This window comes from Diabrotica undecimpunctata, chromosome 10 (genome assembly GCF_040954645.1).
Source record: "Diabrotica undecimpunctata isolate CICGRU chromosome 10, icDiaUnde3, whole genome shotgun sequence".
In the NCBI taxonomy this organism is placed as follows: Eukaryota; Metazoa; Arthropoda; class Insecta; order Coleoptera; family Chrysomelidae; genus Diabrotica; species Diabrotica undecimpunctata.
Window position 1 is genome coordinate 58252802 of NC_092812.1, and position 25872 is coordinate 58278673.

A 25872-nucleotide genomic window follows, 5' to 3' on the forward strand; every position below is an offset into this window, starting at 1 on the left:
ATAAATCAGTGATTATAACAGCAATATTTAGCTGTATTCAATACTTTGTCAATATGAGGCGTGATCCGTATCAACATGACTTTTCTAACAAAAGCAATGTAGCTAAACATAAATGCAAACGTTGTAAAGGAATAAGAAATGTATCAAAGAAAAGAAGAATTAATGTCTCTGTTGTAGAAAATCTGGGAAATGACGTTAAAAATTATGAATGAGGTAAAACAAAGAATGATTGACGTGTTTTCTGGTTATATTAGAAATCACTATTGCCTGAAGGTTAGTTTGTAACTTTTTGGACTTTGTGTACTGATATAGCTCACGTTCATTCATATATACATAGTACCAAGTTGTGGCGTATAGAAATCGATCCTGGACTGGTGCAATATTGGATACTAGTAGGCAGGATTGAATCAGATTAGTGGCTCCTTTACTGTGATATCAACTCACCAACCCGTCTAGCCCGCGTGGTGTTTTAAGACTACTTATCCTTCCAACAACAACTACATTCGAATAGTGATACTTAAATGAATGCAATTGGTCCCCAGGTGGGTGGAGCATGTATTGCCGAATCCCACACCCAGAAACTATATCGTAGATACAGCCTTCAACATATTGACTTCCATATACCTACCAACTTTTTTTACAAAGAGGAATAACAGCTCTATAAAGACATTACACTAGTTATAAACCCAGAGAATACATATTACCTAATAATTACGAGAGATTTTAAGGCTAAAATAAAAAAGAAATTATTTCTTAAATTGGATGATTTAAGTTAGACTAGATTTAAATAGCAACAATTTATACTAAACTATAATAGCTTTTTACTAATAAATCTCAAAAGAAGGCAAAAAAGAACTTATGTATTATTTAAGAAAAACTTATTGCAAAATAAGCATAAAGTAGCGTATAGATTATTCATTTACATAACCGTTTCTTACTACTTCCTAATTGCCATATTTTTTATTCAATAGATAAATAGTATAAAGAGACTACAAATATGTAATAAGAGGCTGAGAGCCCATGAAAGAGTATGGAAAAAATATAAGAGAATGATGCAAATATTGACAAGCAAGAAAGGAATGGATTTATTAAGTACCATGCAGAAACCGAGAAATCGAACAAGGGAAAAATTAGAAGATAAAATATGACTAAACAGACAAACACTTAGTCCGACCCTGATCGACAGAGGAATTCTCGAGAAGAAGAAATAAAAAGCAATTGGCGACACTGCATGCTCTTTATTTATATACGTATTATTGGTTGCCTAAAAGTATGTTGTGATACTACGCCTGTACGGTAACAGGATTAGTGAATTTTATTCTAAATATTTTCTATATACTTCCTTAGGCCTAATTTAGAAATACTGGGGCCTAGTGAATCAAACAATGAATTACTTTTTAACGAATCATTGAAAATTTTAGACTGATAGTCTATATTAAGTTAATAATATCTTTCAGAAGAAAATGCTTTTGAGACCAGAATTTTTGTAAAAACGTAAGTACTGCTTGTATTCATTAGATGTATTTAAAAAGCAGAGAAAAACACATGATTGTTAATTTTAAGATATGCTCTGTCAAGTGACCCTTGACTTATCCCTAAGTTCTACTCACAAAGTCAAGTATTATTAGATTTCAAATTCCCTATTTTTATACACTTCCTGAACAATAGTGGCAAAACAGTGCACCAATTTTATAGATGGTATTGAAAGACTTTAATATTATTTGGGAATAAATTCAAATATCTTAAGTGTCTACAGTTTTTGTTGACATCCTTTCCTTTAAAAATTACAGTAAAATACAAAAATAACAGCCACTTGTTTAAGTCCTACTATTAATCTTTCCTTGAAAACAATCTAATGTTTTGTATCGCAGATTACAACAGTATTTGTAAAATTAAATTCAAATAATAATGAACTAACTGTACATCCCGGAAGTTTGGTTAAAAAACCATTTTTTCTTAGGGATGTAATACTATATTGATATCGAAAATAAAAGCTTTGAAAATTGTGGGTTTAAAGTAAACCAGGAATGTGATTTTTTTATATAAAATTAAGATGTTTCAAAATCAGAAAGGTGCTATTTGATAACATTATGGTTATTGAAGATTTAGTCATGTCACAACAATGTGAAAATTAGTGAAATTAGGCCATATAATTAATATTAAAAATCACAGCAGATAAAACTAAGAATTTAAGCCAAAGACAAATATTGTTTTGACTTATATAACTATAAAGATTAGAAAACTACATTTTAATCCATAAAAGTCTGATTCTAAACAAAATTATGCAATTGGTGTTCCTTAACATTTAGAAAATTACTGCACAAGACTGAGTTCTGGTCATTGAAAAAATACAATGTGAAAACAATTTAATACAAAAGCCTGAAATTATAGATTTAAGAGTGACAGCAAGAAAGATATCATGCTTCAATTTAAAGATGAATGTTTAAGTTCAGAAATTGTTTCTTTATGGAATCTTAGTTTTAGTCTTCACACAGTGGTGGATCTTGACATTTCATCTAGAAAAGACAAAAAATATAAACCCAAACTACATAAAAGGCATAAATAATGGGTTTTCTTTGATTTTGGTCCTTTTGGGGAGGGGATTTCCCTTTTTTCACTCCTTGTGTCATTGCCCCTGTCTTCACATATTATATGATGAGAATAAACCACACATGACTTATTTACAAAACCACAATTTACTTTCTTCCTTCCAATTTGGTTGCCAGTCATTTAAAAGTACATGTGATGCCATCTTTGAATTCAGGGAAAAACTATACTTGGACTTAAATAAAGATTATGTTGCTGCTGTGGTTTTCAGTGATCTATTTAAAGCCTTTGACTGTGTCAATCACAAAATACTTAATAAACTGGAAAGATATGGTTTTAGAGGCACCGCTTTAAAGTAGTTCAGTCCATACTTGAAAGACAGATGCTTGTCTGTATAAATTAATGAGCGCTACTCTATCTTTATTAGTTGTAGCTTACCTCAACACTCTGTCTTAGATACTATCTTTTTCTTGATATATTTTAATGACATAATTAACCTTGACATCAATGGCTGGTTTACTATATTTGCAGATGACACCACAATTTTATGGCAAAACAAGGACTCTGAGGTATTGAATAAGATCATTAGTATTGATTTGCTAAAAATCTTAGAGTGGTGCAAAGCTAATCATTTGACATTTAATTTTTCAAAATTTAATAATGATCTAAACAACATTACTCTGGGCAATGAAGGCATTTGTGCGGGATAGCTGTTCTCTTCATCATTTAAGCAGACTTTTTATGCTACAAAAACAAAACACTCAGATATTAATGCAAGGTCAAGTTTGGTACGTCATGCAGACCTTTGTTCCAGAAACACTTGACATCTTGACACTTCCTTGCATAAATATCCTTGAAATAGCATGCTTAATTTTTAAAAAACAAAGAGGATATTCAGACAGATTCATTTTATAACACTCGTCTAACTTATGTTATTCCTTTTCCAATTCCCTCTTCTAGGTTAATTAAAAAATCATTTATTTACACTAGAAACAAATTGTTTAATCACCTACCACTCAATATACGATCTTCAAGCAATATCATTTTATTCCGTAAAGTAATCAAGAAGTTTGTATTATCTAAGTGTTACTATAGTATCGAGGAATTTTTTTAGGACAGTTGCACTAATTGATAGCTTTGTTATTATGAAAATTGTATAGTTAGTATGTATTTTAATGTATCTTGTATGTTGTTTGTACTGTGTCATATTGTGTTTTATAAATGTAACTCATTTTAGAAACAAAAAATTTCTCTCTGTCTCTCTCTCTCTCTAGCAGGGTAATCTGCTATCTCTTACCCTCATTTTTACTCATTTTTTTAAGGCTAAGTCAACTTGGGGCCTGTAGATATTTAAAAATATCTAGATGTTTTTGCCGACGCTGGGGATCGACCCCCCGGGCTTCTGCGTGATATTCAGATACTCATTTGTGAAGAAAACTTCATTTAAATAAATTTCGACCATGAATGATGTATCCTGAGGTACTATCCTGCTGGAAACTAATTTTATTAAATGTATCTGTAATATGTATTACTTATTTTACATAGTATACTGTATAATATGCAAAAGTGACCAGGCAGTTCCCATTTCGGGTAAAATGTGGTTTAAAAAACTTTATCTCAAGGGAAATGGTCGAAATTATCATATGGATAAGTCGTGGTAGAAATGTAATCAAGACTGTTTCCTATCGGGATATCTTTGAACTTCAATGAAAATTATTTTATGAATGAAACTTTTAACTTCAGAAAATCCTTTGATATGATCAAAAATATTTATATACAGGGTGATCTACTTTTGTGACAAAATCTGTTGTATCTGATATTATAATAGATATCAAAAAAAGTTATTTACAAAAATAGGAGGTAGTTGTAAGCTTTACATTTTAAAATTAGTTACAAATATACAGGGTTTTCCATAACACCGTACCTCTTCAGATATGACTTTTTTAATAAAACACCTTATATTTTATGTTAAATTTAAATAAATAGTTATAAAGAAGTTTCAATGAAAATCGTAACAATTTGCCCTGTGTAATTGAAAAGTACAAAAGCAACGACCTGTTGTAGCCATAGTTTTTAAATGATTTTCAAAATTCATTTGGAGGCATTTGAGAAAGTGAAAAGGCATGCCAGCGCATCTCCCTGCTGTAGTCCAACATACGTTTCAAACGCTTGTGATTGTTCACTGTATATTATTACTTTGCAATCAACTTTACGCATTTTAGCTCTTACCAGTCTTATTATTTATCAGGATTGTAGAGTTCGCCCATGGCTTCATAGAATTTATTATGTAGCACACATAGGCTGATTTAATATCTATGAAATAGTTGGTTGGTATGGATATAAGCTATTGGTTATGTTCAAAAAAATAGGGTTAAAAGGAACTAGTCTCGATAATAAAGGTACTTGACACGTTGCTCTCGCAACAGGTACATTGGGACTTCTCAAGCAGCATAGAGGATTTAGGTAAGTTAACGAATTACAGTGGCTTCAATCCGCACTTTTAACATCAAATTAAAGTAGGTACTGGTAACATATCAGTCAATTCTCACACTAGACTAGACTGAACTGAATGGATGCAGGAAGAAAGAAAAGAGAAGAATCGGCAAACAGAATTGACGCAGTGTCCTCGAATGGGAAGACGTCTGTATGACAAAAGAGAAAATAGTTAATGTAGGAAGCACTGTTTGAAGATATATGGATAATAGTGAATTGAAAATACACTTACCGCCATTTGATGAAGACAACCGCATGCTACAGAAACCAACTCGGAAATGAACTCGATTTCTGATACTTAGACAAGCTAGGAATAAAAAAAGAGTGTGAGTATTGGCCAAAGAGTGCCACACGAAAATGATACTTAATTGACAAGTCTGGTGTGGTCTTATTTCTGCCCTTACTACTTTCTCTCGACAGGAAAGATTATTTCATAGGAAACCAACATCTCCGTTTTTCTTAGAAAGTAGGCTGGGTGGCTCGACAATAGAAACTAACTTCTTTGTTAAGAGGAAGGGTTTCTATTTAACAAATGAAAGATAAAAAGAGCAGGGAACATATGGCGAACTATTTCGTTGATGAAAAAAAAAAGGCATGACAAATCGCTCGTTGCTTATGGGTTATTTTTAAGGTTTCTAGCTAAGTAGGTGGCGTCATAGGTGGATATCATAGGTGGCGTGCAAGTAATTTTCTAAGGGGAATAATTTAAGGAAATTTTAAACATGCTTCAATACTGCCCTAAAAAGTGATCCAAAATTATTTTGGAAGTACATCAATGATAAGTGATCTAGTCATAACCTACCTAATGCCTTATTTTATCAAATTCAATCAGCAACAAAATGTCAAAACATAGCTAATTTATTTATGAATTTCTTCCAAACTTTATATTCACCAAATAACAACATTTACGTACCTATCCATCCATTAAATAGCAACTTTAGTACAAATATTTGTTCTAAGATTATCATGACTGATATTTTGAATAGCATAAGTGAGCTGCCCTGCTGGCCCAGATAGACTGCCTAATTTTTTCTTAAAAAGTGTGTCTGTACCCTTGTAATGCCGTTTGTTTTATTGTTTAATGGATCTCCAGAAACCTATATGTTTCCTTCTTAGTGGAAAGAGAGTTATGTTGTTCCTATATTTAAAAATGGCCAGAAAGACAACATTGCAAATTATCGTAGCATTTGTATACAATCTGCAATCCCTAAGCTCTTCGACTGTCTTATAGCAAAGCAACTTACTTGCTTCTGTAAAGGCCTAATTTTCCAATCACAACATGGTTTTCATAGCAAAAGATCCACTGCAACAAACTGGGTTTGCTATCAATCTGATATATGTATTAACTCAAATGGAAGACAGTAAACAGGTAGATGCACTATACGTAGATTTTTCCAAAGCATTTGATCGTGTAGATCACCAAATACTTTTCGGCAAATTAATTAATGTAGGGTTTCATGTCTGGTTTGTTGAATGGATTAAAAAGATTAAAAAGTCTACATCGAGTCAAATAGTCAAGATAGGTTGTCAATATATATATATATATATATATATATATATATATATATATATATATATATATATATATATATACCCACAACCTTTCAACTCATATAGTATTTATAGATCTGACAAAGGCATACGATAGTGTACCACTTTCAATACTTTGGGTAGCAATGGAAAAACAAGGAATAAGCAAAAAAAATATACAAGCAGTACAACAGCTCTACAAAAATATAACGGCAAACATTAAAACTGGAAATAGATTTACTAGAGAAATTCCTTTTAGTAAGGGCCTAAAGCAAGGCTGCTGCATAGCACCTACACTCTTCAAAATATATCTAAATAAGGCACTCTCAATGTGGAGAAGAAAGTGCTGCAATATGAACATCCCAATCGGAGATGATAGATTGTACACGATATACTTCGCTGACGACCAAGCCATTCTAGCTGAAGACGAGAGTGATGTAGGCTACATGCTTAGAAAACTGGAAGATGAGTATACCAAATGGGGCCTCACAATTAATATACAAAAAACTGAGTACTTAGTTGTAGGAGAAAAACCAGAAAGCCTACAAATCGAAACGGGAACTATAAACCAAAAGACAATTTTAAATACTTGGGAGTCCAAATAACATCAAAAGCAGGAAGTAGTGAAGAAATACACTCCAGGATTGGCCAAGCAAGATCAGCCACCAGACAGCTACATTGACTATTATGGAATAAAAAAATAAAAAAAGAAAATAAAATAAGAATTTATAAAACAATAATAGAAAGTATTAGGCTGTACGGCGCCGAACTCTGGGAAATAAACCAAAGAAACAAATCAAAAATTAAGGCCATGGAAATGAACTACTGGAGACGATGTTGCCAGCTCACTAGACTTGATAGGGTGAGAAACGAAGATATTCGGAGAGAAATGGAAATCGATCTAGACATAATAGACACAATCGAAGCCAAAAACTTAACTGGTATGGACACCTTCAGAGAATGCCTGAAAATAGATGGCCAAAAAAAATAGAAGAATGGACTCCGCCAACTAGAAGAAAACGAGGTAGACCAAGACGATCCTGGAGAGACGATGTCGACGATGCAATGACCGCCAGAGATCTAACAACTGAAGATTGCTTCGACAGAAAACGCTGGAAATTAGGATGCGAGAAGCGGCGCCAGCTGTAGAAGACTCGCTTGTTATATATATATATATATATATATATATATATATATATATATATATATATATATATATATATATATATATATATTGTGACAATTAGGGTTTATAGAAAATAATTTATGAGTTATATACTACATAATATTAGATATTTGGTTTTAAATAAGTTATATACTAGAGAATTTTATAAAAATATATTTATGTGAGGGCATTTTTAATAAATTAGCATATAATAATTGTAAAAAGTTGTATTTTAATATTGTAAATATATATAAGTGAGCCATGTGCTTAGGCAACCAAAAATACTCTCGGAGATTGACAGATATTTATACTCTGAAGTGACGTTTAAGAATATTTACGAATATAAAGTGGGTTATAATAATATATTGTTTGAAATGTGTATTTTATTAAATTAGAATGTTAAGTTACTAATTTAATTATATATTCTGATCTGAAAAGCCTAAATGTAAACAAAATTATTAATAGAAAAGAATGGAATTCTCTGGATCTCCGGAGATGGCCATGTTTGCGAAATGGTTTGTACCAGAAAATTCAGACAAGTATTAAATAGAACTGAATAGAACATGATATCTTACGAGATGGTTCTAGAAATCCAAAAAACATATAAATACCCGTGATTTGGATTCAAGAGGGCAGTTTTTAAGTTTTTAGTCAGAAGTCAGGCCAGTTTATTATGAAAGTTAGTAGAAAGATACAATTAGTTAGTGAATATTGAAGTAAATTGTTCAGAATTTTCAAGAAGTCAGTCAGAAAAGTTTAGTAAGAAATATGAAAGTTAGTTGGAGTCAGTGAATCAGGTACAAATAGTCGAATTGTTTAATATAGTGAGTTAAATGAAGATTAAAAATTATGCATATAATTAATGCACATTTATAATTATACACAAATAATTATTGGAGATTATAAAAGTATATTGGAAGAAATTAAATTATATTATGGTTGGAGATTAATATAAATCAACTTATAATAATTGGATATTGGTATATTGAAAAGAAGAATAAATATAAATGCTGTTTGCTGGTTTGATTGGTGGTATATAAATGCTGGTGAAGAAAAATATATCTTAAATTAGTAGAAGCTGATAATTGGAAAAAGAAATTTCACAAAAACAAGGATAACCGAAGTACGAAGACTTTCAGTGGTGATTAGAATATATATAGTGGAAAACAGTTCATTTAGGCATTCAGTGAAAGAAAGGTACAAAATTTTGTTAATATAATTTAGTTAATATCATAACAATTTCAATTTTGAAGATAGTTTGTTTAAATTTAACATTGTCTATAGAATTTAATTAGTTTTATAAGAACATCAATTTAAAGATAGTTTATTTTAAATTTACATTGGCTAGGTTAGATATATATGTGTGTTTCATAATAGTTATAATAAAGATAATTTTAAAAAGTACTTACAAGCTAATTCTTTGAGAACCGCGACAAAAACCCTATATTATTAAAAATACTCATTGCTCATCATTCAAACAAAAAACACATCATAACAATATATATATATATACAAGTGAAGTGAAAGGACAAATCAATATTTATAAATAAAGATAAAAATGATTGAAAAGACCTTAAAATAAAGAAATGGAAAAGAAAAACTGGAAAAAAGTTTATTTTGTAAATCAATCTGTTAAAATGAATATTTACTGTTGGTAATTAAATGTTTTTATCAACCCTAGAAATTTATTCAACAGTCAGTCAGTAAAGTGGTAACGTAAGTGTGGTTTTAATACCGCCACTTAATCAAATTAACGACGTCGTTTTGTGAACAGTGTTAATTTCTTATACAAACTAAGGCGCCTATTTTATTACATTTTACGTATAGTATACATGAATACATTCGTTGTAGCTACACTAATTTAAAAAATAGTTTTATGACCTAAGCCACCGAATCACGCGTTAAAAGCGAACAACTTAGACGGATTAATGCGGAAATGAGCAATTTAGCGGAAAGTAGCATTGAAAACCATTGCTAACTGATTATGTGTGAGAGATTTAAAAAAAATTGACAAAATTGATAGTTTTAGGAACCAGTTAACACAGTTAACAGTTGTGTCTCGACAACTACATATTGCTAAATTGTGTTTGTGATTGAAATGTGTAAAAATACATACAATATTTTAATAGGCAAGTTGCTTTTGTGTACACTCTATATATATATAAAGTATATTTCACAAATTTGCGACTGTTTTCGATTATCGCTAGACACTCGACCGCCAATGGTCCACTCTACTGTACAGCATAAGAAGTACGAAAGTAAATTGCTCTAGTAATGAAAATATGAATCAAGTAGTTTGTAAATTAAATTAAAAACAATCCTTTTATAATATTTCTTTGCAGTATTAATAAGAAGTTATTTACAGTAAATCCTTTTGATATAATTCATGTGCACTGCACATTTTACGCGGAAATGTTTGTTTGCTTAGAAGTTTTACCTTTTTTGCTCAACATAAAAGACAGATTCATCTTAATTAATAAGATTAGATTAAGAGATGTGGTCTTTCGGCCTATTCCACTGCGACCTTTTCAGATCTATTGTGGTCCTCTAGTCCTAGATAACATTCTCTAGCCTGACCCTTTTTATAAAGTCTAGTAGCTTCGAGACTGTACCTTTCATGTAGCTATTGTCGGTGGATTTTCTTCTCCTAATGCAAAGAAATGTGCTCTGCTGTTTCTTCTTCGAGGTTACAGAATCTGCACAGGTCATCATCTGATAATCCCATCAGCTTCAAGTGCCTATTCAGCTTACAGTGCCCTGTTAGAAGACCTACTATGGCTTTGACTGTTTTCCTGTCTTTGCTTATTAGGTCTGCCGTAAATGTTGTCTAATGTTCTGTAATAAACTGTTTCGCCTGTCTTTGTCCTGGTGAATTCCTCCACCATTCCAGAGAATTGTGAGCTACCCACTTCCTTGTAGCCGTTCTTGTTACTGACTTTGCAACGCCGCAGAAGAATTCCGATCTAATGAATGGCATTGATGAGCCTTGTTTGGCCATTTCATCTGCGTTTTCATTGCCCTTATGACCCTCGTGCCCCGGTACCCAGGCTACCGTAACCTTGCTACGGTCTCCTAGTTTATTTACGACACGCACGCAATCCCATACTAGGTTAGAATTGACCTAAGCAGATTGCCTGACCTTGCTGTAGCAGAGCCTTAACATTAACTGCAAATACGTAATCTTCTCAGTTTTTATGCTTTTCTTTTTCAGCACGAGCCTGCTTTTTTCTTGTTGTGTGTTTCTTGTATTCATCTTCAGATACAAAACCTAATTTATATGACGTACATTTTTCGCAGGCGTCTTTTTAAGGATGAAATAATGATATGTTTTCCGTATCTAAAGTGTTATTAAATTTTGCCACCGACACAGGCAATACGTTGTTTGTAAAACACCAGTCCGAAACATAATAATCATAAAGCGACTGTTTTGATAACAACCGTATGGGCACGATTCCACGTTTAAACTACTTTCTTTCTAACGGTTGGCGCAACACGGAGTTGACGCTTTTACCGTAGTGGGGGTCTTATGCATGGAGGTAGCTTGTTTTTGGCAGGCTATTTGAAAGGCTTACGATAAAAATTAGGAGTTAGCGGTTTATGAACTGATATATAGCTGGGTAAAGAAAGCAATACACAAATAAAACGATATTACGAAAAAAGTGGAGTTAGCTTGTTTGCAGATTAAGCCATCGTTATGTCCTTTCTCGTTGAAAACAACATTTTATCACAAAGTAGTTCGGCTTTTTATCTAATAAATGTACCAGTGATGCTATGTTTTCTTTACTACATGAGGTCTATCCAGCACTAAACAATAATATTTACACTGCCACTGTTTTTTGTGACTAGCCAAAGCTTTGGATTGTGTAAATCACGACATTTTGATAAAAAAAAACTAAATTTCTTCGGAATTCAAGGTATTTCTTTGAATTTATTCCAATCTTACTTGAGGAATTGTAAACAAATAGAGCAAATAATACTGCTGATACCTCTTTGAATCTTTTGCTGCTGTTACCAGTATCACCTGGTGGAACTCTAATATTGCAACTATAACTATAACTTCTGATCTACTTAAAATAAAAACCTGGTCAGACTTTTCACCTCAGTAGAATAACACATTGCAGAAGCTACTTAAAAAATCATGGGATTTTAACTCTTCCCTCTTTATATATTTTAGAAACTGTTTGCTTCATTCGTAAACACCTACATGTTTTTCCAGCAAAACTTAATCATGAGTACTTCACCAGAAATTCAACCTTTGATGTGTATTTACCGATCCTGTGCACTGAGTTAGTAAAGAAATCTATATTATTTTCGGCAAAAAAAATTATACAACCATCTCTTTTGCAACTTAAATTTGCAACTTCTTTCCTTAAGAGCGTAGGCGCAAAATTTCGGGCCAATGCTTTTTAAATGCATTCATTTTTTTCGAATCCTGAGAAAACTAATAAATATTTTTAAAAAATTTAAATGCAGAATGAAAGATTATATTACTACCGAGGGCCGAAAGTCCCTTAGAATAAACAAAAAGTTTTTTTGAACTAGATATTTGAAATTAAAAATCACACTAAATTTTCTCTTCTTTTTCACCCCTGTAACTTATTAAAATAAACATTATAGAAGTTTTCAGGGACTTTCGGCCCTCAGTAATAATGTAATCTTTCAATCTGCGTTTAAATTTTTCATAAATACTTATTAGTTTTCTCAGGATTCGAAAAAAACGAATGCATTTAAAAAGAATTGGACCGAAATTAAGTACCGTAAAATGACAAAAGCCTATCTATCTGAAAGACCATATTATTCAGTAGAAGAGTTTTTTAAATGACTTGATTTGCACTTCGCGTGTGCCGCTGGTAAATAATCAAACTCCGTGTGAAAAACTGACTTTATTTTGAATTACACAATACACGAATATATGAACGCTAATAAGTATTATGTCTGCTCGCTCTGAATGCTGTATCACCGATCTCGTCCCGTATTTGAGTGTTGTCGTCTTGAGATGCTTTTAGGGACTCGCCTTATCTTCTCATATGGCATATCTGCATATGCATAGACTGCTGTGTGTTGCCGAATAGGAAAAAATTCATGAATTAAACTTAAAATAGATAGTGCCGTGAACATGGCCCCCGCCTTGGCAATCACTGCCAATAAAATCTACTGCTAACGCTAAATGTTCAAATGTTTGAAATACACTTAGTCCGAAACGGGCAGCGGACACACCTTGGAAAAAGAACGAGTTATGATACCATTGTCTGCCTTTATCTTAAAAACTCTGTGGCGTGAACAAGTTTATTAACGAATAACTAAGAAATTACAGTACCTTTAAGTACAAGTAACTAAAGTATTTATATATATATATATATATATATATATATATATATATATATATATATATACACTTCTCCAAGAAATTAACGCACCACTGTGATATATTAAAATATTTTATTAACGTTAATAAAAATTTTCATTTTAATGTTATATTTTGCAAGCCCCTTGTATATGCTATTCATACACTCTATATTTATTGACTGTGTTTTATCGCTATAGTTTTTTTTTGCAACAAAACAAAAAGAAGCACAAAATGTACTAATTCTATAAATATAGTAATTTCCAAGTGTTCACGAATTTTATTCGGCTACTGCTTAATTGTTGATTATTGTTAAAATTGTGTTTATTATGGAGCGTCAATCACGTAATTTAACCCGAGATGAATGTGCCCAAGCAGTGATACTGTCGGAAGAAGATTGGAGTTACCGAAGAATTGGTAGTCGGTTTAATGTGTCCCACACATCCATCTCACGGGTGTTAGAAAGATTCCTCGAAACAGGGTATCATACTCGCAGACCAGGGCAAGGACAAAACCGGGTAACTACCCCTATTCAAGATCGATTTTTAAGAACTTCTCCTCTTCGACAACGTTTTGTAACACATCGAAGTCTACAAATTCAGCTTCGAGACGTGCATTCTATACAAATTAGTACTTAAACTGTTTGACAGCGACTTAGGGAATACAACTTAACACCTAGGATTGCCACCCGAGGTCTTCTATTAACTGCAGAGCATCGAAGGGGGAGACTACATTTTTCCAGAGAACACGTTAATTGGTTAGAGGCTGACTGGGAACGAGTGCTATTTACTGATGAATCCCGATTTTGTTTGTACAATAACGTCAGACGTGTTCGTGTGTTGCGACGACCCAACGAACGATATGCTCAGTGTAATATCTCACACACCACATTTTTTGGTGGAGGATCCGTTATGGTGTGGGGTGGTATTTCTTTGACCGCACGTACGGACCTAGTTGTGATAAAAAATGAAACTGTTACAGCTGAAAGGTACATATTGGAGATCCTGGAGCAACATGTAGTACCATTCGCTCCTTATATAGGTGAAAATTTCTTACTAATGCAAGATAATGCCAGACCTCACGCTGCCCAGATCGTCAGAAATTATCTAGAAGAGGTAGAAATTAACACTATGAAATGGCCAGCACATAGTCCGGATTTAAATCCGATTAAAAATCTCTGGAATATCCTTGGTAGGCTATTAAGAGCGACACCGATCCAACCAAACAACTTACAGGAAGTGGGAGAGACGCTGATCCAGATTTGGAGAGAACTAGACCAAAATGAAACACGGCAATTAATTTTAAGTATGGGCCAACGATGTGAGGCTGTTATACGTAGTAGAGGTGGAAACACTCGTTATTAAGACTTTTTTCATATTTTAGTTTACTTTTCTTATCATTAGTTTTTTAGAATTTTCCGTTTTATTTTTTTTTTCTACTGTACTTCAACATTTTCTGATGATTAGACAAATTGTTATAATTACTAATAAAATGTAGAATAAATCTGGTGGAGTTGTATTTTTTTATTCTTTGCCTGTTTACAAATAAAATTGATTTGTTGAAGTGGTGCGTTAATTTCTTGGAGAAGTGTATATATATATATATATATATATATATATATATATATATATATATATATATATATATATATATATATATATATATATATATATATATATATATATATATATTGGGTATCACATGCAGCAACTTATTAGTTTATAAGGTTTTCTTATGCAATTTGCAATGTATTTAAATTTTGCAATGGATTGTGTATTTTATTATCTTTTATTTTATGATATTGACGATTTATGTAATTTCAGTAAATTTTAAATTGTTATTGCTGACTTTTTGTAAGCTTTGTCCATAAAATTGTACAATTTTCAGTGACAATAAAGCATATTTCTATTCTATTCTATATTAAGGGATGCTGTAATAAAGGCGGCTGTCATCTTACATTTTCAATAACTCTCTATTGTCTTCCATTTTGAACGTAAACACAATCTTCTTAAATTTTTTAAATTCGATTTAGAAATTACCTGTTCCTATTTTCATTACTAGAGCAATTTACTTTCGTACTTTTTATGCTGTCTTGTACAGTAAAGTGGACCATTGGCAGTCGAGGTGTCTAGCGATAATCCCAAACAGTTGAAAATTCGTAAAATATACTTTAGTAACAGTGTGGTATGGTTAATAAATAATTTTTAGTGTACCTTATTACATTAGTATTTGAACACAAATTGATAAACAGTAATTTAGCCCCATCCTATAGTGTTTCATCGGGTTCTTGACATGGCCATACAATAACCAGACTGATGGTGAGTGAGTATGGATATGCGTAATATTTTGATACGTACACGGCAAATGACTAACCTGTTATTATCAATCGTTATCTTGTGTTGATTGTACTATTTATTAGGTACACTGTGTTCGATTATCAAATTGTAATCATTCCATTTTCAAGTGTTTGGATTCGATAAAACTCAGACTGTGCAGATATTTCCTGAAATGTTGTTGAGTTTGTGTTCGTGAGTTTGTTAATTATAATTTTAGTTAAAAAATCATCGCCAAATTTTTTTTTTTGATGAAGGTACAGTATTTTTTTTATTTGCCGTATCTCACTCAGTATGTTTTTTAATAACAATTTAAAAATAAATCTTTCTAATTTTCAAATCAAATAATACCATGTGCATTTTTTATGCAAAAATTCTTATTTTTGCTCATTGTAGTTTATTGGGGTAGGTAATTTAACTTTGTCTATCTAATCTAATCTTTATCTTTTAATGGAGTCCAATTTATAGAAGTACTAATAAAGAAGATAAAATATACTCCTCTTCTTCATTGAGTAGTTTTATAGAACATAATGTACAACATACAAATATTTTCTTCAAAATTCCGATTGCCACTTAACGGTCCAGCAAACGTGAATTCGAATAGTTACAATTCTAATAATGGTAATTCTTATATTATTGACTATTATTCAAAATATCTGACTAGTTGTTAAATTGAAACAAGGCATTGCCTTCAGGCACTACAAGATTTCTTTATTTTAATATATTTGTTCATCATAATTCATAAGTTCATCACATATATATATATATATATATATATATATATATATATATATATATATATATATATATATATATCTGGACCTTAGAGCCAAACAGTATTAAGTCCACTTTTTTCCTATTTTTAGGTTATTATTGTTCCTGTAGTATTTTTTTCCGCCCTATCCAATGGTAATGCGTATTAAGTCCAATTTCTTTTCGTTTTCGAGATAGCTGTAGATTATATATGTTAAGTCCTCTATTAAATAGAACCAAACAGTATTAAAGGTTTTCGTTACTGTTTGGCCCTAAATTATATCCAATATGTAGGTATTAAGTCCAGATGTGAGGTTAGTTAACTGGACTTAATACTGTGTTGTTTTAGTGTACATCAGTTGTCATAATATTAAGTCACATTATTTTGTTCGTTCAGTTAACAGAAAAAACGTGATAAAGTTCCAGTTGAGCGTGTACGTGCTAGAACGGGATCTCGTGCTGGAAAAAGAATAACGTCGTTGAAGTCTTTTTTTAGTGTAAATGGTAAGAGGCTAAGTGTGTGTCGTACTTATTTTCTTAACACCTTAAATATTTCACAAACTACTGTACGTAATGCATTAACTAAAAGACAACTTGGGGGAATTGTAATACCTGATCAAAGGGGTAAACATGAACCCTCTAATAAAATATCCGCAAACATAAGAAACATTATCAGGGAGCACATACAGAAGTTCCCGTGTATAGAATCACATTACTCCAGGAATAAATCCCAGAGGATGTATTTAGGGAGCCATCTCAATATTTCTATAATGTATCGGTGCTTCTATGAAGATTGTATAGAACGTCAAATTCCTAAAGAACATATTCCCAAGCAGTGGTTATTTAATGAAATTTTCAATTCTGAATTTAATTTAGCCTTCAAAGAGCCAGGAAATGATACATGTGACACATGTGATGGGTATGTTATCAAACTCAAAGATTCTGTATACTTGGAAGAACGCCTTAAATTACAAACTAACTATGACTCTCATCTTTTTGATGCAGATCATCGGTACAAACTAAAGCGACAGGATAAAGAGACTTTTAAAACCGAAGCGGACACCAAAATACTTTCGGTGGATTTACAAAAATTTTTACCCATTCCTCTACTAACGAATGCTCAGAGCTTCTATTCTCTAAAGCTATGGACTTTCAATTATACTGTATACGATGCAATAGAGAAATTAGGATATTGTTTCACCTGGGGTGAATCTATAGCCGGACGTGGTGGAAATGAAATGACTTCATGCCTTCTGAAATACATTAATTTAAATGTAAAAGAATCAGTAGAAAGGATTGTTATCTGGAGTAACAACTGTCCCTCCCTATCACAAAATAGAAATATTCAGATGATTATGTGCTATCTTTCGATTCTTAAGCTGAAACCGTCAATAAAATGCATTGAACATAAGTACCTTTTAAGAGGACATACTCACATGGAGGTGGATAGAATTCATGCACGAATAGAAAGACAGAAGAAGGCTTCCAGTTAATTTTAGTTACTAACTCCGTGGGATTGGCAACAGCTTTTCAGACTTTGTGACAATAAATTGGAGGTAGCGGAAATGGAAACCATAGACTTTAAGAACTTTACCCAGTTATCTTAAGAATCCAGATCTTATTTTCAAAATAACAAAAAAACGATAACTAATCAAAACTTTTTAATATCTAAAGTGGTTCATATGAAGTTTTTAGCAGAAACACCTGGAGTTTTACATTTTAAAACAAATTTTAATCAAGAGAATTTTGAACAAGTTGATTTCAATACAGCAACCAAAAGACTACCACGCAAAGGAAAATGTAATGATAATTCTAAGGAAGTTGTTCTCCATGCCAATTTAATTTTGAAACGAATAAGAGACACACTTAAGCCTATTTCAACTAAATAATATAACGACTTGCAGAACTTATTACAATGGGTGCCCAAAAGATTCCATGAATACTTTAAAAATCTTCCACATGGTAACCTCAAGGAGGACGACTAAAAAATACAATATTTATTATGAATTTTCTGTTTTAAGTTAGTTATAATTATTCCTTTGTAACATTTAGGTCTGATTTCATTTATTTTAAAAAATAAATATTTTTGGTGTCTTTTTGCGTTTTATTATTTAATTGGAATTGATATAATGCTGTTTGTACTTTGTACTACAGATTAGTACGAGCCAAACAGTATTAAGTCACAAAATATGGTATTAAGTCACAAGATATTAAGTCCATTGTTAGAACCAAAGAGTATTAAGTCCCAATATTAATTTAAAATTATTTAAATAAATTAAAGTAAGAGGTTAGTTATTATCAGCTTTGTTTATCTTTAAAAAACATAACTGGGAAAATAATAATCCGTGTACTCCTATTTACAATAGGAATTTGTTCAAAAAATACCATTTTTCAAAATCTTCAAATTGTTCTCCTGTAAAATTTAAAATACAGGACTTAATACCGTTTGGCTCTGAGGTCCAGATATATATATATATATATATACATATTGGTTGGGTCAAAGCTTCTATTACTGCCTTGGGCCATCTCGAAATCTTATAGGTCTGTAGTTTTTGATATCTTCTTATATATTTGATAAATATTCTTGCTAAGATTTTCAAGGTTTTTTGCCAGCGTATTTAAGCAGTTCCACTGTTATGCCATCTATTCCAACTGTTTTATCTCTTTTTATTTTTCTAATTTTCGATCCTACTGATTTCTTTTACAAGTGTTTCAGCGGCTTTGTATAGTTCGTTGTAGAATTTAGTCACTATTTGTATTATTTCATTTCTGTCTGTAGTTCTAGTTTTCGTTTGTTAGAGCCACGGCTTGCTTCTTCCCCATGATTAATGCTTTTCTTGTTTTCTTCCTGTTTTCAATTGCATTGTCTACCAGTCTTTCATTGTATTCTCTGTATTTCTTTCGCTGTGTATATATATATATATATATATATATATGTAGGATTGCATTCGTCATCAAATAAACTTATTAAAATTATTTCCGTTACCAATAACTTCTATTTATCACGAACGGCGAGCCGAAAGCCAGAGTTAAGTACCATTGCTGAAAAAACATAAAACGCGGTATGAATCAGAGAACTCATAGAGGAAGAGGTGATTAAAATATATGATGAAGAAAGAAAAGAACTTCGAGAAAGATGTAAAGAACAAATATGTAAGGTACAAGCCGAAAACAAAAAGGGGTATAATTCTAGAAGAAAACGAGCAAAAATTTATAAGGAAAAAGATTTAGTTGCAATAAAAAGAACCCAGTTCGGCCCAGGACTTAAACTCAAGAAAAAGTTCTTAGGTCCATACGAGATTGTCAAGGTTAAAGATAACGATCGTTACGATGTTGTTAAGATTGGTGAGCATGAGGGGCCAATGCGAACATCAACGTGTGCTGAGTATCTTAAACCGTGGGTCGACAATGAAAGCGACGAATCCGAGTAGGATTCTGAAGAGGATGGCCGAGTGTAGGATTGCATTCGTCATCAAATAAACTTATTAAAATTATTTCCGTTACCAATAACTTCTATTTATCACGAATGGCGAGCCGAAAGCCAGAGTTAAGTACCATTGCTGAAAAAACATAAAACGCGGTATGATGGTAGCTCGACGGGGGGTCGAGTACACAGTGTAAGTAGAGCACTCAAGACGAAGAGTTGATATGCATATGACGGCATCTCATCTCTATACGACGTACGACGAAAGACGTTAATATTTTTGCTATTAAGCCGCGCACCTATTTCAAGTTATAAGTAGTTACTGTTTACATTAGTTGCATATTCATTCTTCATTCCTGTAATTTACGAGTTTAACAATAAAGTGTTTGTTTCAATTCGAATCGACCCGTGGCCTATAATTATTAAACCCTAGATAACAAAGAAAAACCCTACATTTTGGGGGCCTGTCCGGGATAAACGATGAACGATGAACGATAAACGATGAACGATGAACGATAAACGATGAACGATAAACGATAGCGGATAGCAGATAGCAGAAGATAGCAGATAAACGATAGCAGATAGCGGATAGCAGATAAAGGATAGAGGAACAGGATATTATATGATTGACGACACAACAACGCCTTGTTTACCAATACCAACTCAAGTAGATGTGCCAAGAACGAGAAACAGGACCAAAGAGGATAAAATCTCAACCGATGAAAGATGGTAACGAATTAAAAAACTATTAAAGATGATTTGCTAAGGTAAGAGCTATTTTTCAACATTCTACCAAGCAAATAAAGACCGAAGAAGATAACGTTATTTATATGACATTTGTGTTTTGAAAGTTTTGCTTTTGTTTATATAACAGAATTAATAGTATAGTAGATGAACTCTCAGTAAAGACGCACGTGTTTTTTATTATATGAATGAACTATTTTTATTTGACCTAGATTTAATTTTGTGACTTATAAAAACATTTTGATACATTTGAACATTTATGGTATCCGATTTTTAAACTTTTATGAGTCTTATGAGTGAATTCCGTAATAAATAGAAATCAATTATAATAAAAATTTTATTACTCCTATTTTTTGTCGACGAAATTGGACAAAGGAGTTATAGCGCAAGAAATGACGCTGAAGTTATATCCGTAAATACTGGAACGACTGGTATAAGACGACAAGAATCATTTGCATTAAGTTTTAGAGACGTGGAGGACAGCATAAGATCGTTTGATGGAAAAGACGAATATCCTATTCGCACGTGGATTATCGAATTTGAAGAAGTAGCTGAGATAACAGGGTGGAACAATCTGCAAAAATTAATCTATGCAAAAAAATGTTTAAAAGGACTCGCCAAATTGTTTGTGTAGTCAGAAAAAGGCATCAGAAATCGGCCTGAATTGAAGAGAAGTTTAATAGAAGAATTTGGAGAACAGGTAAATAGTGCGCAGATACATAAAATGTTGATGACGAGACGAAAAAAATTTGATGAGACTGTACAAGAATACATGATTAAAATGAGAGAAATAGCTAATAGAGCTTACTTAGAACAAGAAGTTGTTATACAATACATAATTGATGGAATACAAGACGAATCATCCAATAAACTAGTGCTATATGGAGCAAAAAATTTTGCAGAGTTTAAGGAGAAAATTAAACTATATGAGAGGATAAGCGGTAAGAAGACTACTGGACAACCTCAAGGCTTTAGAGCAAATAAAGAAGGATTTAAGAAAAACGAAGACATCGTTAGAAAGGAAAAAAAAGAGAAGAACGACGTGAAAAGAGAAAACAACATTACTTGTTTTAATTGTGGAAGTAGAGGTCATAAATCTAAGAATTGCCCAGATAAGTTTAAGGGAACGAAGTGCTTTGGTTGCAACAAATATGGGCATGTTTCAAGTAAATGTCCCAATAAAAATTCGACGAAGGCTACTACAGAAAACACAGCTTTAAATGTAATTGAGGTTCAGCCAAAAACAGCGGTTAAGCTTACAATTAATCAGATCGCACTAACAGCTTTATTTGACACAGGAAGTGATATATGTACGATAAGAGAAGATGTTTACGATACATTCTTTAACGATATTTGTTTAACACCCGACACCATAATTTTGAAAGGCTTAGGACAAAATGCGAAAGTTAACACATTAGGATCATTCTCTACACAAGCTGACGTTAACGAAGAGAAGTTTGATCTAACATTTCATATTATCCCAAAAGCTGCGACATCTTTTCAAGCAATAATTGGAAATAATATTTTACAACAAGCATCTGTTAGTATAAGAGATGATGGGATAGTAATGTACAAGAGGACGGACGAAAACTTTATTATGCACATTATGCTTGACGAAAAAGATAAAGAAGATGAAGTAAAAGTAGCACACATTGAAGACGAAAAACACAGAGAAATTGTTATGCAGTTGATGGAAAGTTATGAACCAAAGAAAACGAAGACGACAGAAATTGAAATGAAAATTGTCCTAAAAAGCGGGGAACCGATTTATGAAAGACCCAGGCGATTATCTGTTTCTGAAAAAGAAGAGGTAGACAGTCAGATAAATGAATGGTTAAACGAAGGTATAATTAAACCTAGTTGTTCGGATTTTGCCAGCCCAATAGTATTGGTAAAGGGGAAAGACGGTCGGACAAGAATTTGCTGCGATTATAGAAAAGTAAACAAAAACATAATAAGAGACAGATTCCCACTCCCCCTCGTTGAAGACGTGTTTGACTGTTTACAAGGTGCAAAAATTTTTAGCACGATTAATTTAAAGAACGGATTTTTTCATGTTCCCGTAGAATTTAGTAGTACTAAGTACACATCGTTTGTCACGCCCAGCGGACAGTTTGAATTCCTCAAGTGTCCATTTGGACTGTGTAACAGCCCAGAAGTATTGCAGAGGTTTATTGCTCACATTTTTAGAGAATTGACGGCTCAAAAATATGTAATTTACTATTTAGACGATTTTACCAAATTTGTTTGGCTTTACCCGACGAAGTCAACAACGAAGAAAGAAGTTATAGGTTGTCTTGAAAAGCAACGAAGAATATTTGGAAACCGTTCTCGAATGATAACCGACCGAGGTACAGCATTTCGATCAGAGGAATTTAAAAGATATTGCCAACAAGAAAACATTAAACATGTTCTAGTCACAACTGAAGTACCAGCGGGAAACGATCAGGTTGAACGAGTGAATAGAACAATCATCCTTGTTCTTACGAACGAAGTATAGGTACTACACCTTTCGAAGTATTTGTTGGCGTAAAAATGAAAAATAAAGAAGACATTCGAATCAGAGAACTCATAGAGGAAGAGGTGATTAAAATATATGATGAAGAAGGAAAGGAACTTCGAGAAAGATGTAAAGAACAAATATGTAAGGTACAAGCTGAAAACAAAAATGGGTACAGTTCTAGAAGAAAACGACCAAAAATTTATAAGGAAAAAGATTTAGTTGCAATAAAAAGAACACAGTTCGGCCCAGGACTTAAACTCAAGAGAAAGTTCTTAGGTCCATACGAGATTTTCAAGGTTAAAGATAACGATCGTTACGATGTTGTTAAGATTGGTGAGCATGAGGGGCCAATGCGAACATCAACGTGTGCTGAGTATCTTAAACCGTGGGTCGACAATGAAAGCGACGAATCCGAGTCGGATTCTGAAGAGGATGGCCGAGTGTAGGATTGCATTCGTCATCAAATAAACTTATTAAAATTATTTCCGTTACCAATAACTTCTATTTATCACGAACCGCGAGCCGAAAGCCAGAGTTAAGTACCATACATAAAACGCGGTATGATGGTAGCTCGACGGGGGGTCGAGTACACAGTGTAAGTAGAGCACTTAAGACGAAGAGTTGATATGCATATGACGGCATCTCATCTCTATACGACGTACGACGAAAGACGTTCATATTTTTGCTATTAAGCCGCGGACCTATTTCAAGTTATAAGTAGTTACTGTTTACATTAGTTGCATATTCATAATCATTCCTGTAATTTACGAGTTTAACAATAAAGTGTTTGTTTCAATTCGAATCGACCCGTGGCCTATAATTATTAAACCCTAGACAACAAAGAAAAACCCTACATATATATATATATATATATATATATATATATATATATATATATATATATATATATATATATTGGTTGGGTCAAAGCTTCTATTACTGCCTTGGGCCATCTCGAAATCTATAATGCTAGCGGTATTTCATATTCTTTAGCTCTACTCATTAGTTATCAAAGCGTATGAATATGATCCAGGGTACTGAATCCACTTCTGAAGCCAGCTTGCTCTCTTGGCTGTGCAGCATCTAATGCATTTATTAATCTGTTGTTGATGAGCTTCGTGAACATCTTGCATATGATTGGTAGTAGACTTATAGGTCTGTAGTTTTTGATATCTTCTTATATATTTGATAAATATTCTTGCTAAGATTTTCAAGGTTTTTTGCCAGCGTATTTAAGCAGTTCCACTGTTATGCCATCTATTCCAACTGCTTTACCTCTTTTCATTTTTCTAATTTTCGATCCTACTGATTTCTTTTACAAGTGTTTCAGCGGCTTTGTATAGTTCGTTGTAGAATTTAGTCACTATTTGTATTATTTCATTTCTGTCTGTAGTTCTAGTTTTCGTTTGTTAGAGCCACGGCTTGCTTCTTCCCCATGATTAATGCTTTTCTTGTTTTCTTATAGTTTTTCCTGTTTTCAATTGCATTTTCTACCAGTCTTTCATTGTATTCTCTGTATTTCTTTCGCTGTATATATATATATATATATATATATATATATATATATATATATATATATATATATATATATATTCTCACCCGTTTTACATTTCCAAAGAAATTGTAGATGTTATTACGAACTTTTCAGATAAGTTTATTGTGGTGGATCAGTCCACTGGTTTTTCCATTCGGCACATCTGTTTACAGGTCCTGACAATTTCTGGCTTTGTTAACCATTTGTCTCCAAGCTGCTCTATCCAGTAGTGTCTATGTCCAGTTCTTTATTTCCAGTGCTCTTAAATCAACTTGCCCCTACCATCATATCTTGGGTTTCCCTTTTGGTCTTTCTCCTTTCCGGTGTCCACTTCGTTAATCTTCTTTAAGCTGCGTTTTTTGCTTTCATTAATATATGTCCGTACCACCAAATCCTCTTTTATTATTCTTGCACTGTTTTTGCCCTTCAGTAAGCTTCATAAGATCTCCAGCTCACTATTTCTCTATTCTGTGGCGATTGAACTTTTCCGCTACCACAAGTTTTACCGTAAGGGGTGAACCGCACTCATCATAAGGCGTTTTTCCTTCTTGAACAAATGACTTCAAGACTTTGTTTAAGATAAAATTCCAATATCTAAACTGGCCTAAAAATTAAATTACTCACATAATCACATACAAATAACATTATGTATTAACTAATATATAGAGCTGACAAAAACCAACCAGTTTCAGTTTTATAGTAGTAATGGCCCGTGATTAGTCAAGACGAAACCAGTAAACTCGCTTTTTTGCGACCCTTTAGTATTTACTAGTTTTTATGTCGCTGGTACATCAATTAGGCCAGTAGTTATTTCCAGTTTTCAAGATTGTAATTTAAAATATTAAAATTCTAGAATAAAATAATATACAATATCTTTACATTGCTCTCATATTGTAATTGTTTTGGTAATTCTATATGCCAAATCTTTATTTAAGCCAAATTAATACATAATCCAAAAGAGAAAAACAACCACATAAAGTCACATCAGTGAAAATATTTAGATTATTTTGTGACAAAAAAAGAAGATAGACGTGAATTTAAAGGATTGCAGTGTTCTTTTTCTATAATGGTTTTCATAATAATTTTTAATCGATTGTTCTTAATTGAATACATCCCTCCAGTAACGTTCCATTTTAAAATTTTTTCAGGAAATAAAGAAAAACATTTTTCGCGATAAAAAATAAGTTAATACATTAAATATTATAACAATATTATTGTAAACCTTTTTATAAAACATCACTATGGCATCATTGACTTGAGATCCTTCTTTTTCTCCTTTTTTATTGGAATTTGTCCTTCATAAAGTTTGCGAAATGTTGCGATTTTTACCGGAGGAAGATTGATGTTCCTTCTTTCTGCTTTCTTTGCAAGGTAGTGAGTATTCCATGGCTGAAGGATGTTGTGGGAGGTCCTGGCTCGCGATGAAGTTTGATCATCATGTGCCAGTGACCACGCAAAATGAGTTATTCGAAAGTTTACTGTCCTCTTGTGAAAGTCTTTAC

The 25872-nt window shown here is 32.5% G+C and overlaps 1 protein-coding gene across 3 annotated transcripts in view; it reads left to right on the plus strand.

The window, feature by feature from the left end:
* The first annotated feature begins 1270 nt into the window (after window positions 1-1270).
* Window positions 1271-25872, plus strand: part of LOC140451799 (alpha-1,6-mannosyl-glycoprotein 2-beta-N-acetylglucosaminyltransferase-like) — a 59804-nt gene continuing 35202 nt past the window's right edge. The window contains exon 1 of one of the 3 annotated variants that reach the window (XM_072545660.1): window positions 1271-1494. Coding sequence is in view for 2 of the 3 variants with exons in the window: in XM_072545658.1 (XP_072401759.1) it covers window positions 15664-15669 (6 nt within the window). In the remaining variant the exon portion in view is untranslated. Of the gene's footprint in view, window positions 1495-15511; window positions 15670-15939; window positions 16034-25872 lie in introns of those variants that run through there. The other 2 variants (XM_072545658.1, XM_072545659.1) reach the window with 2 other exon arrangements.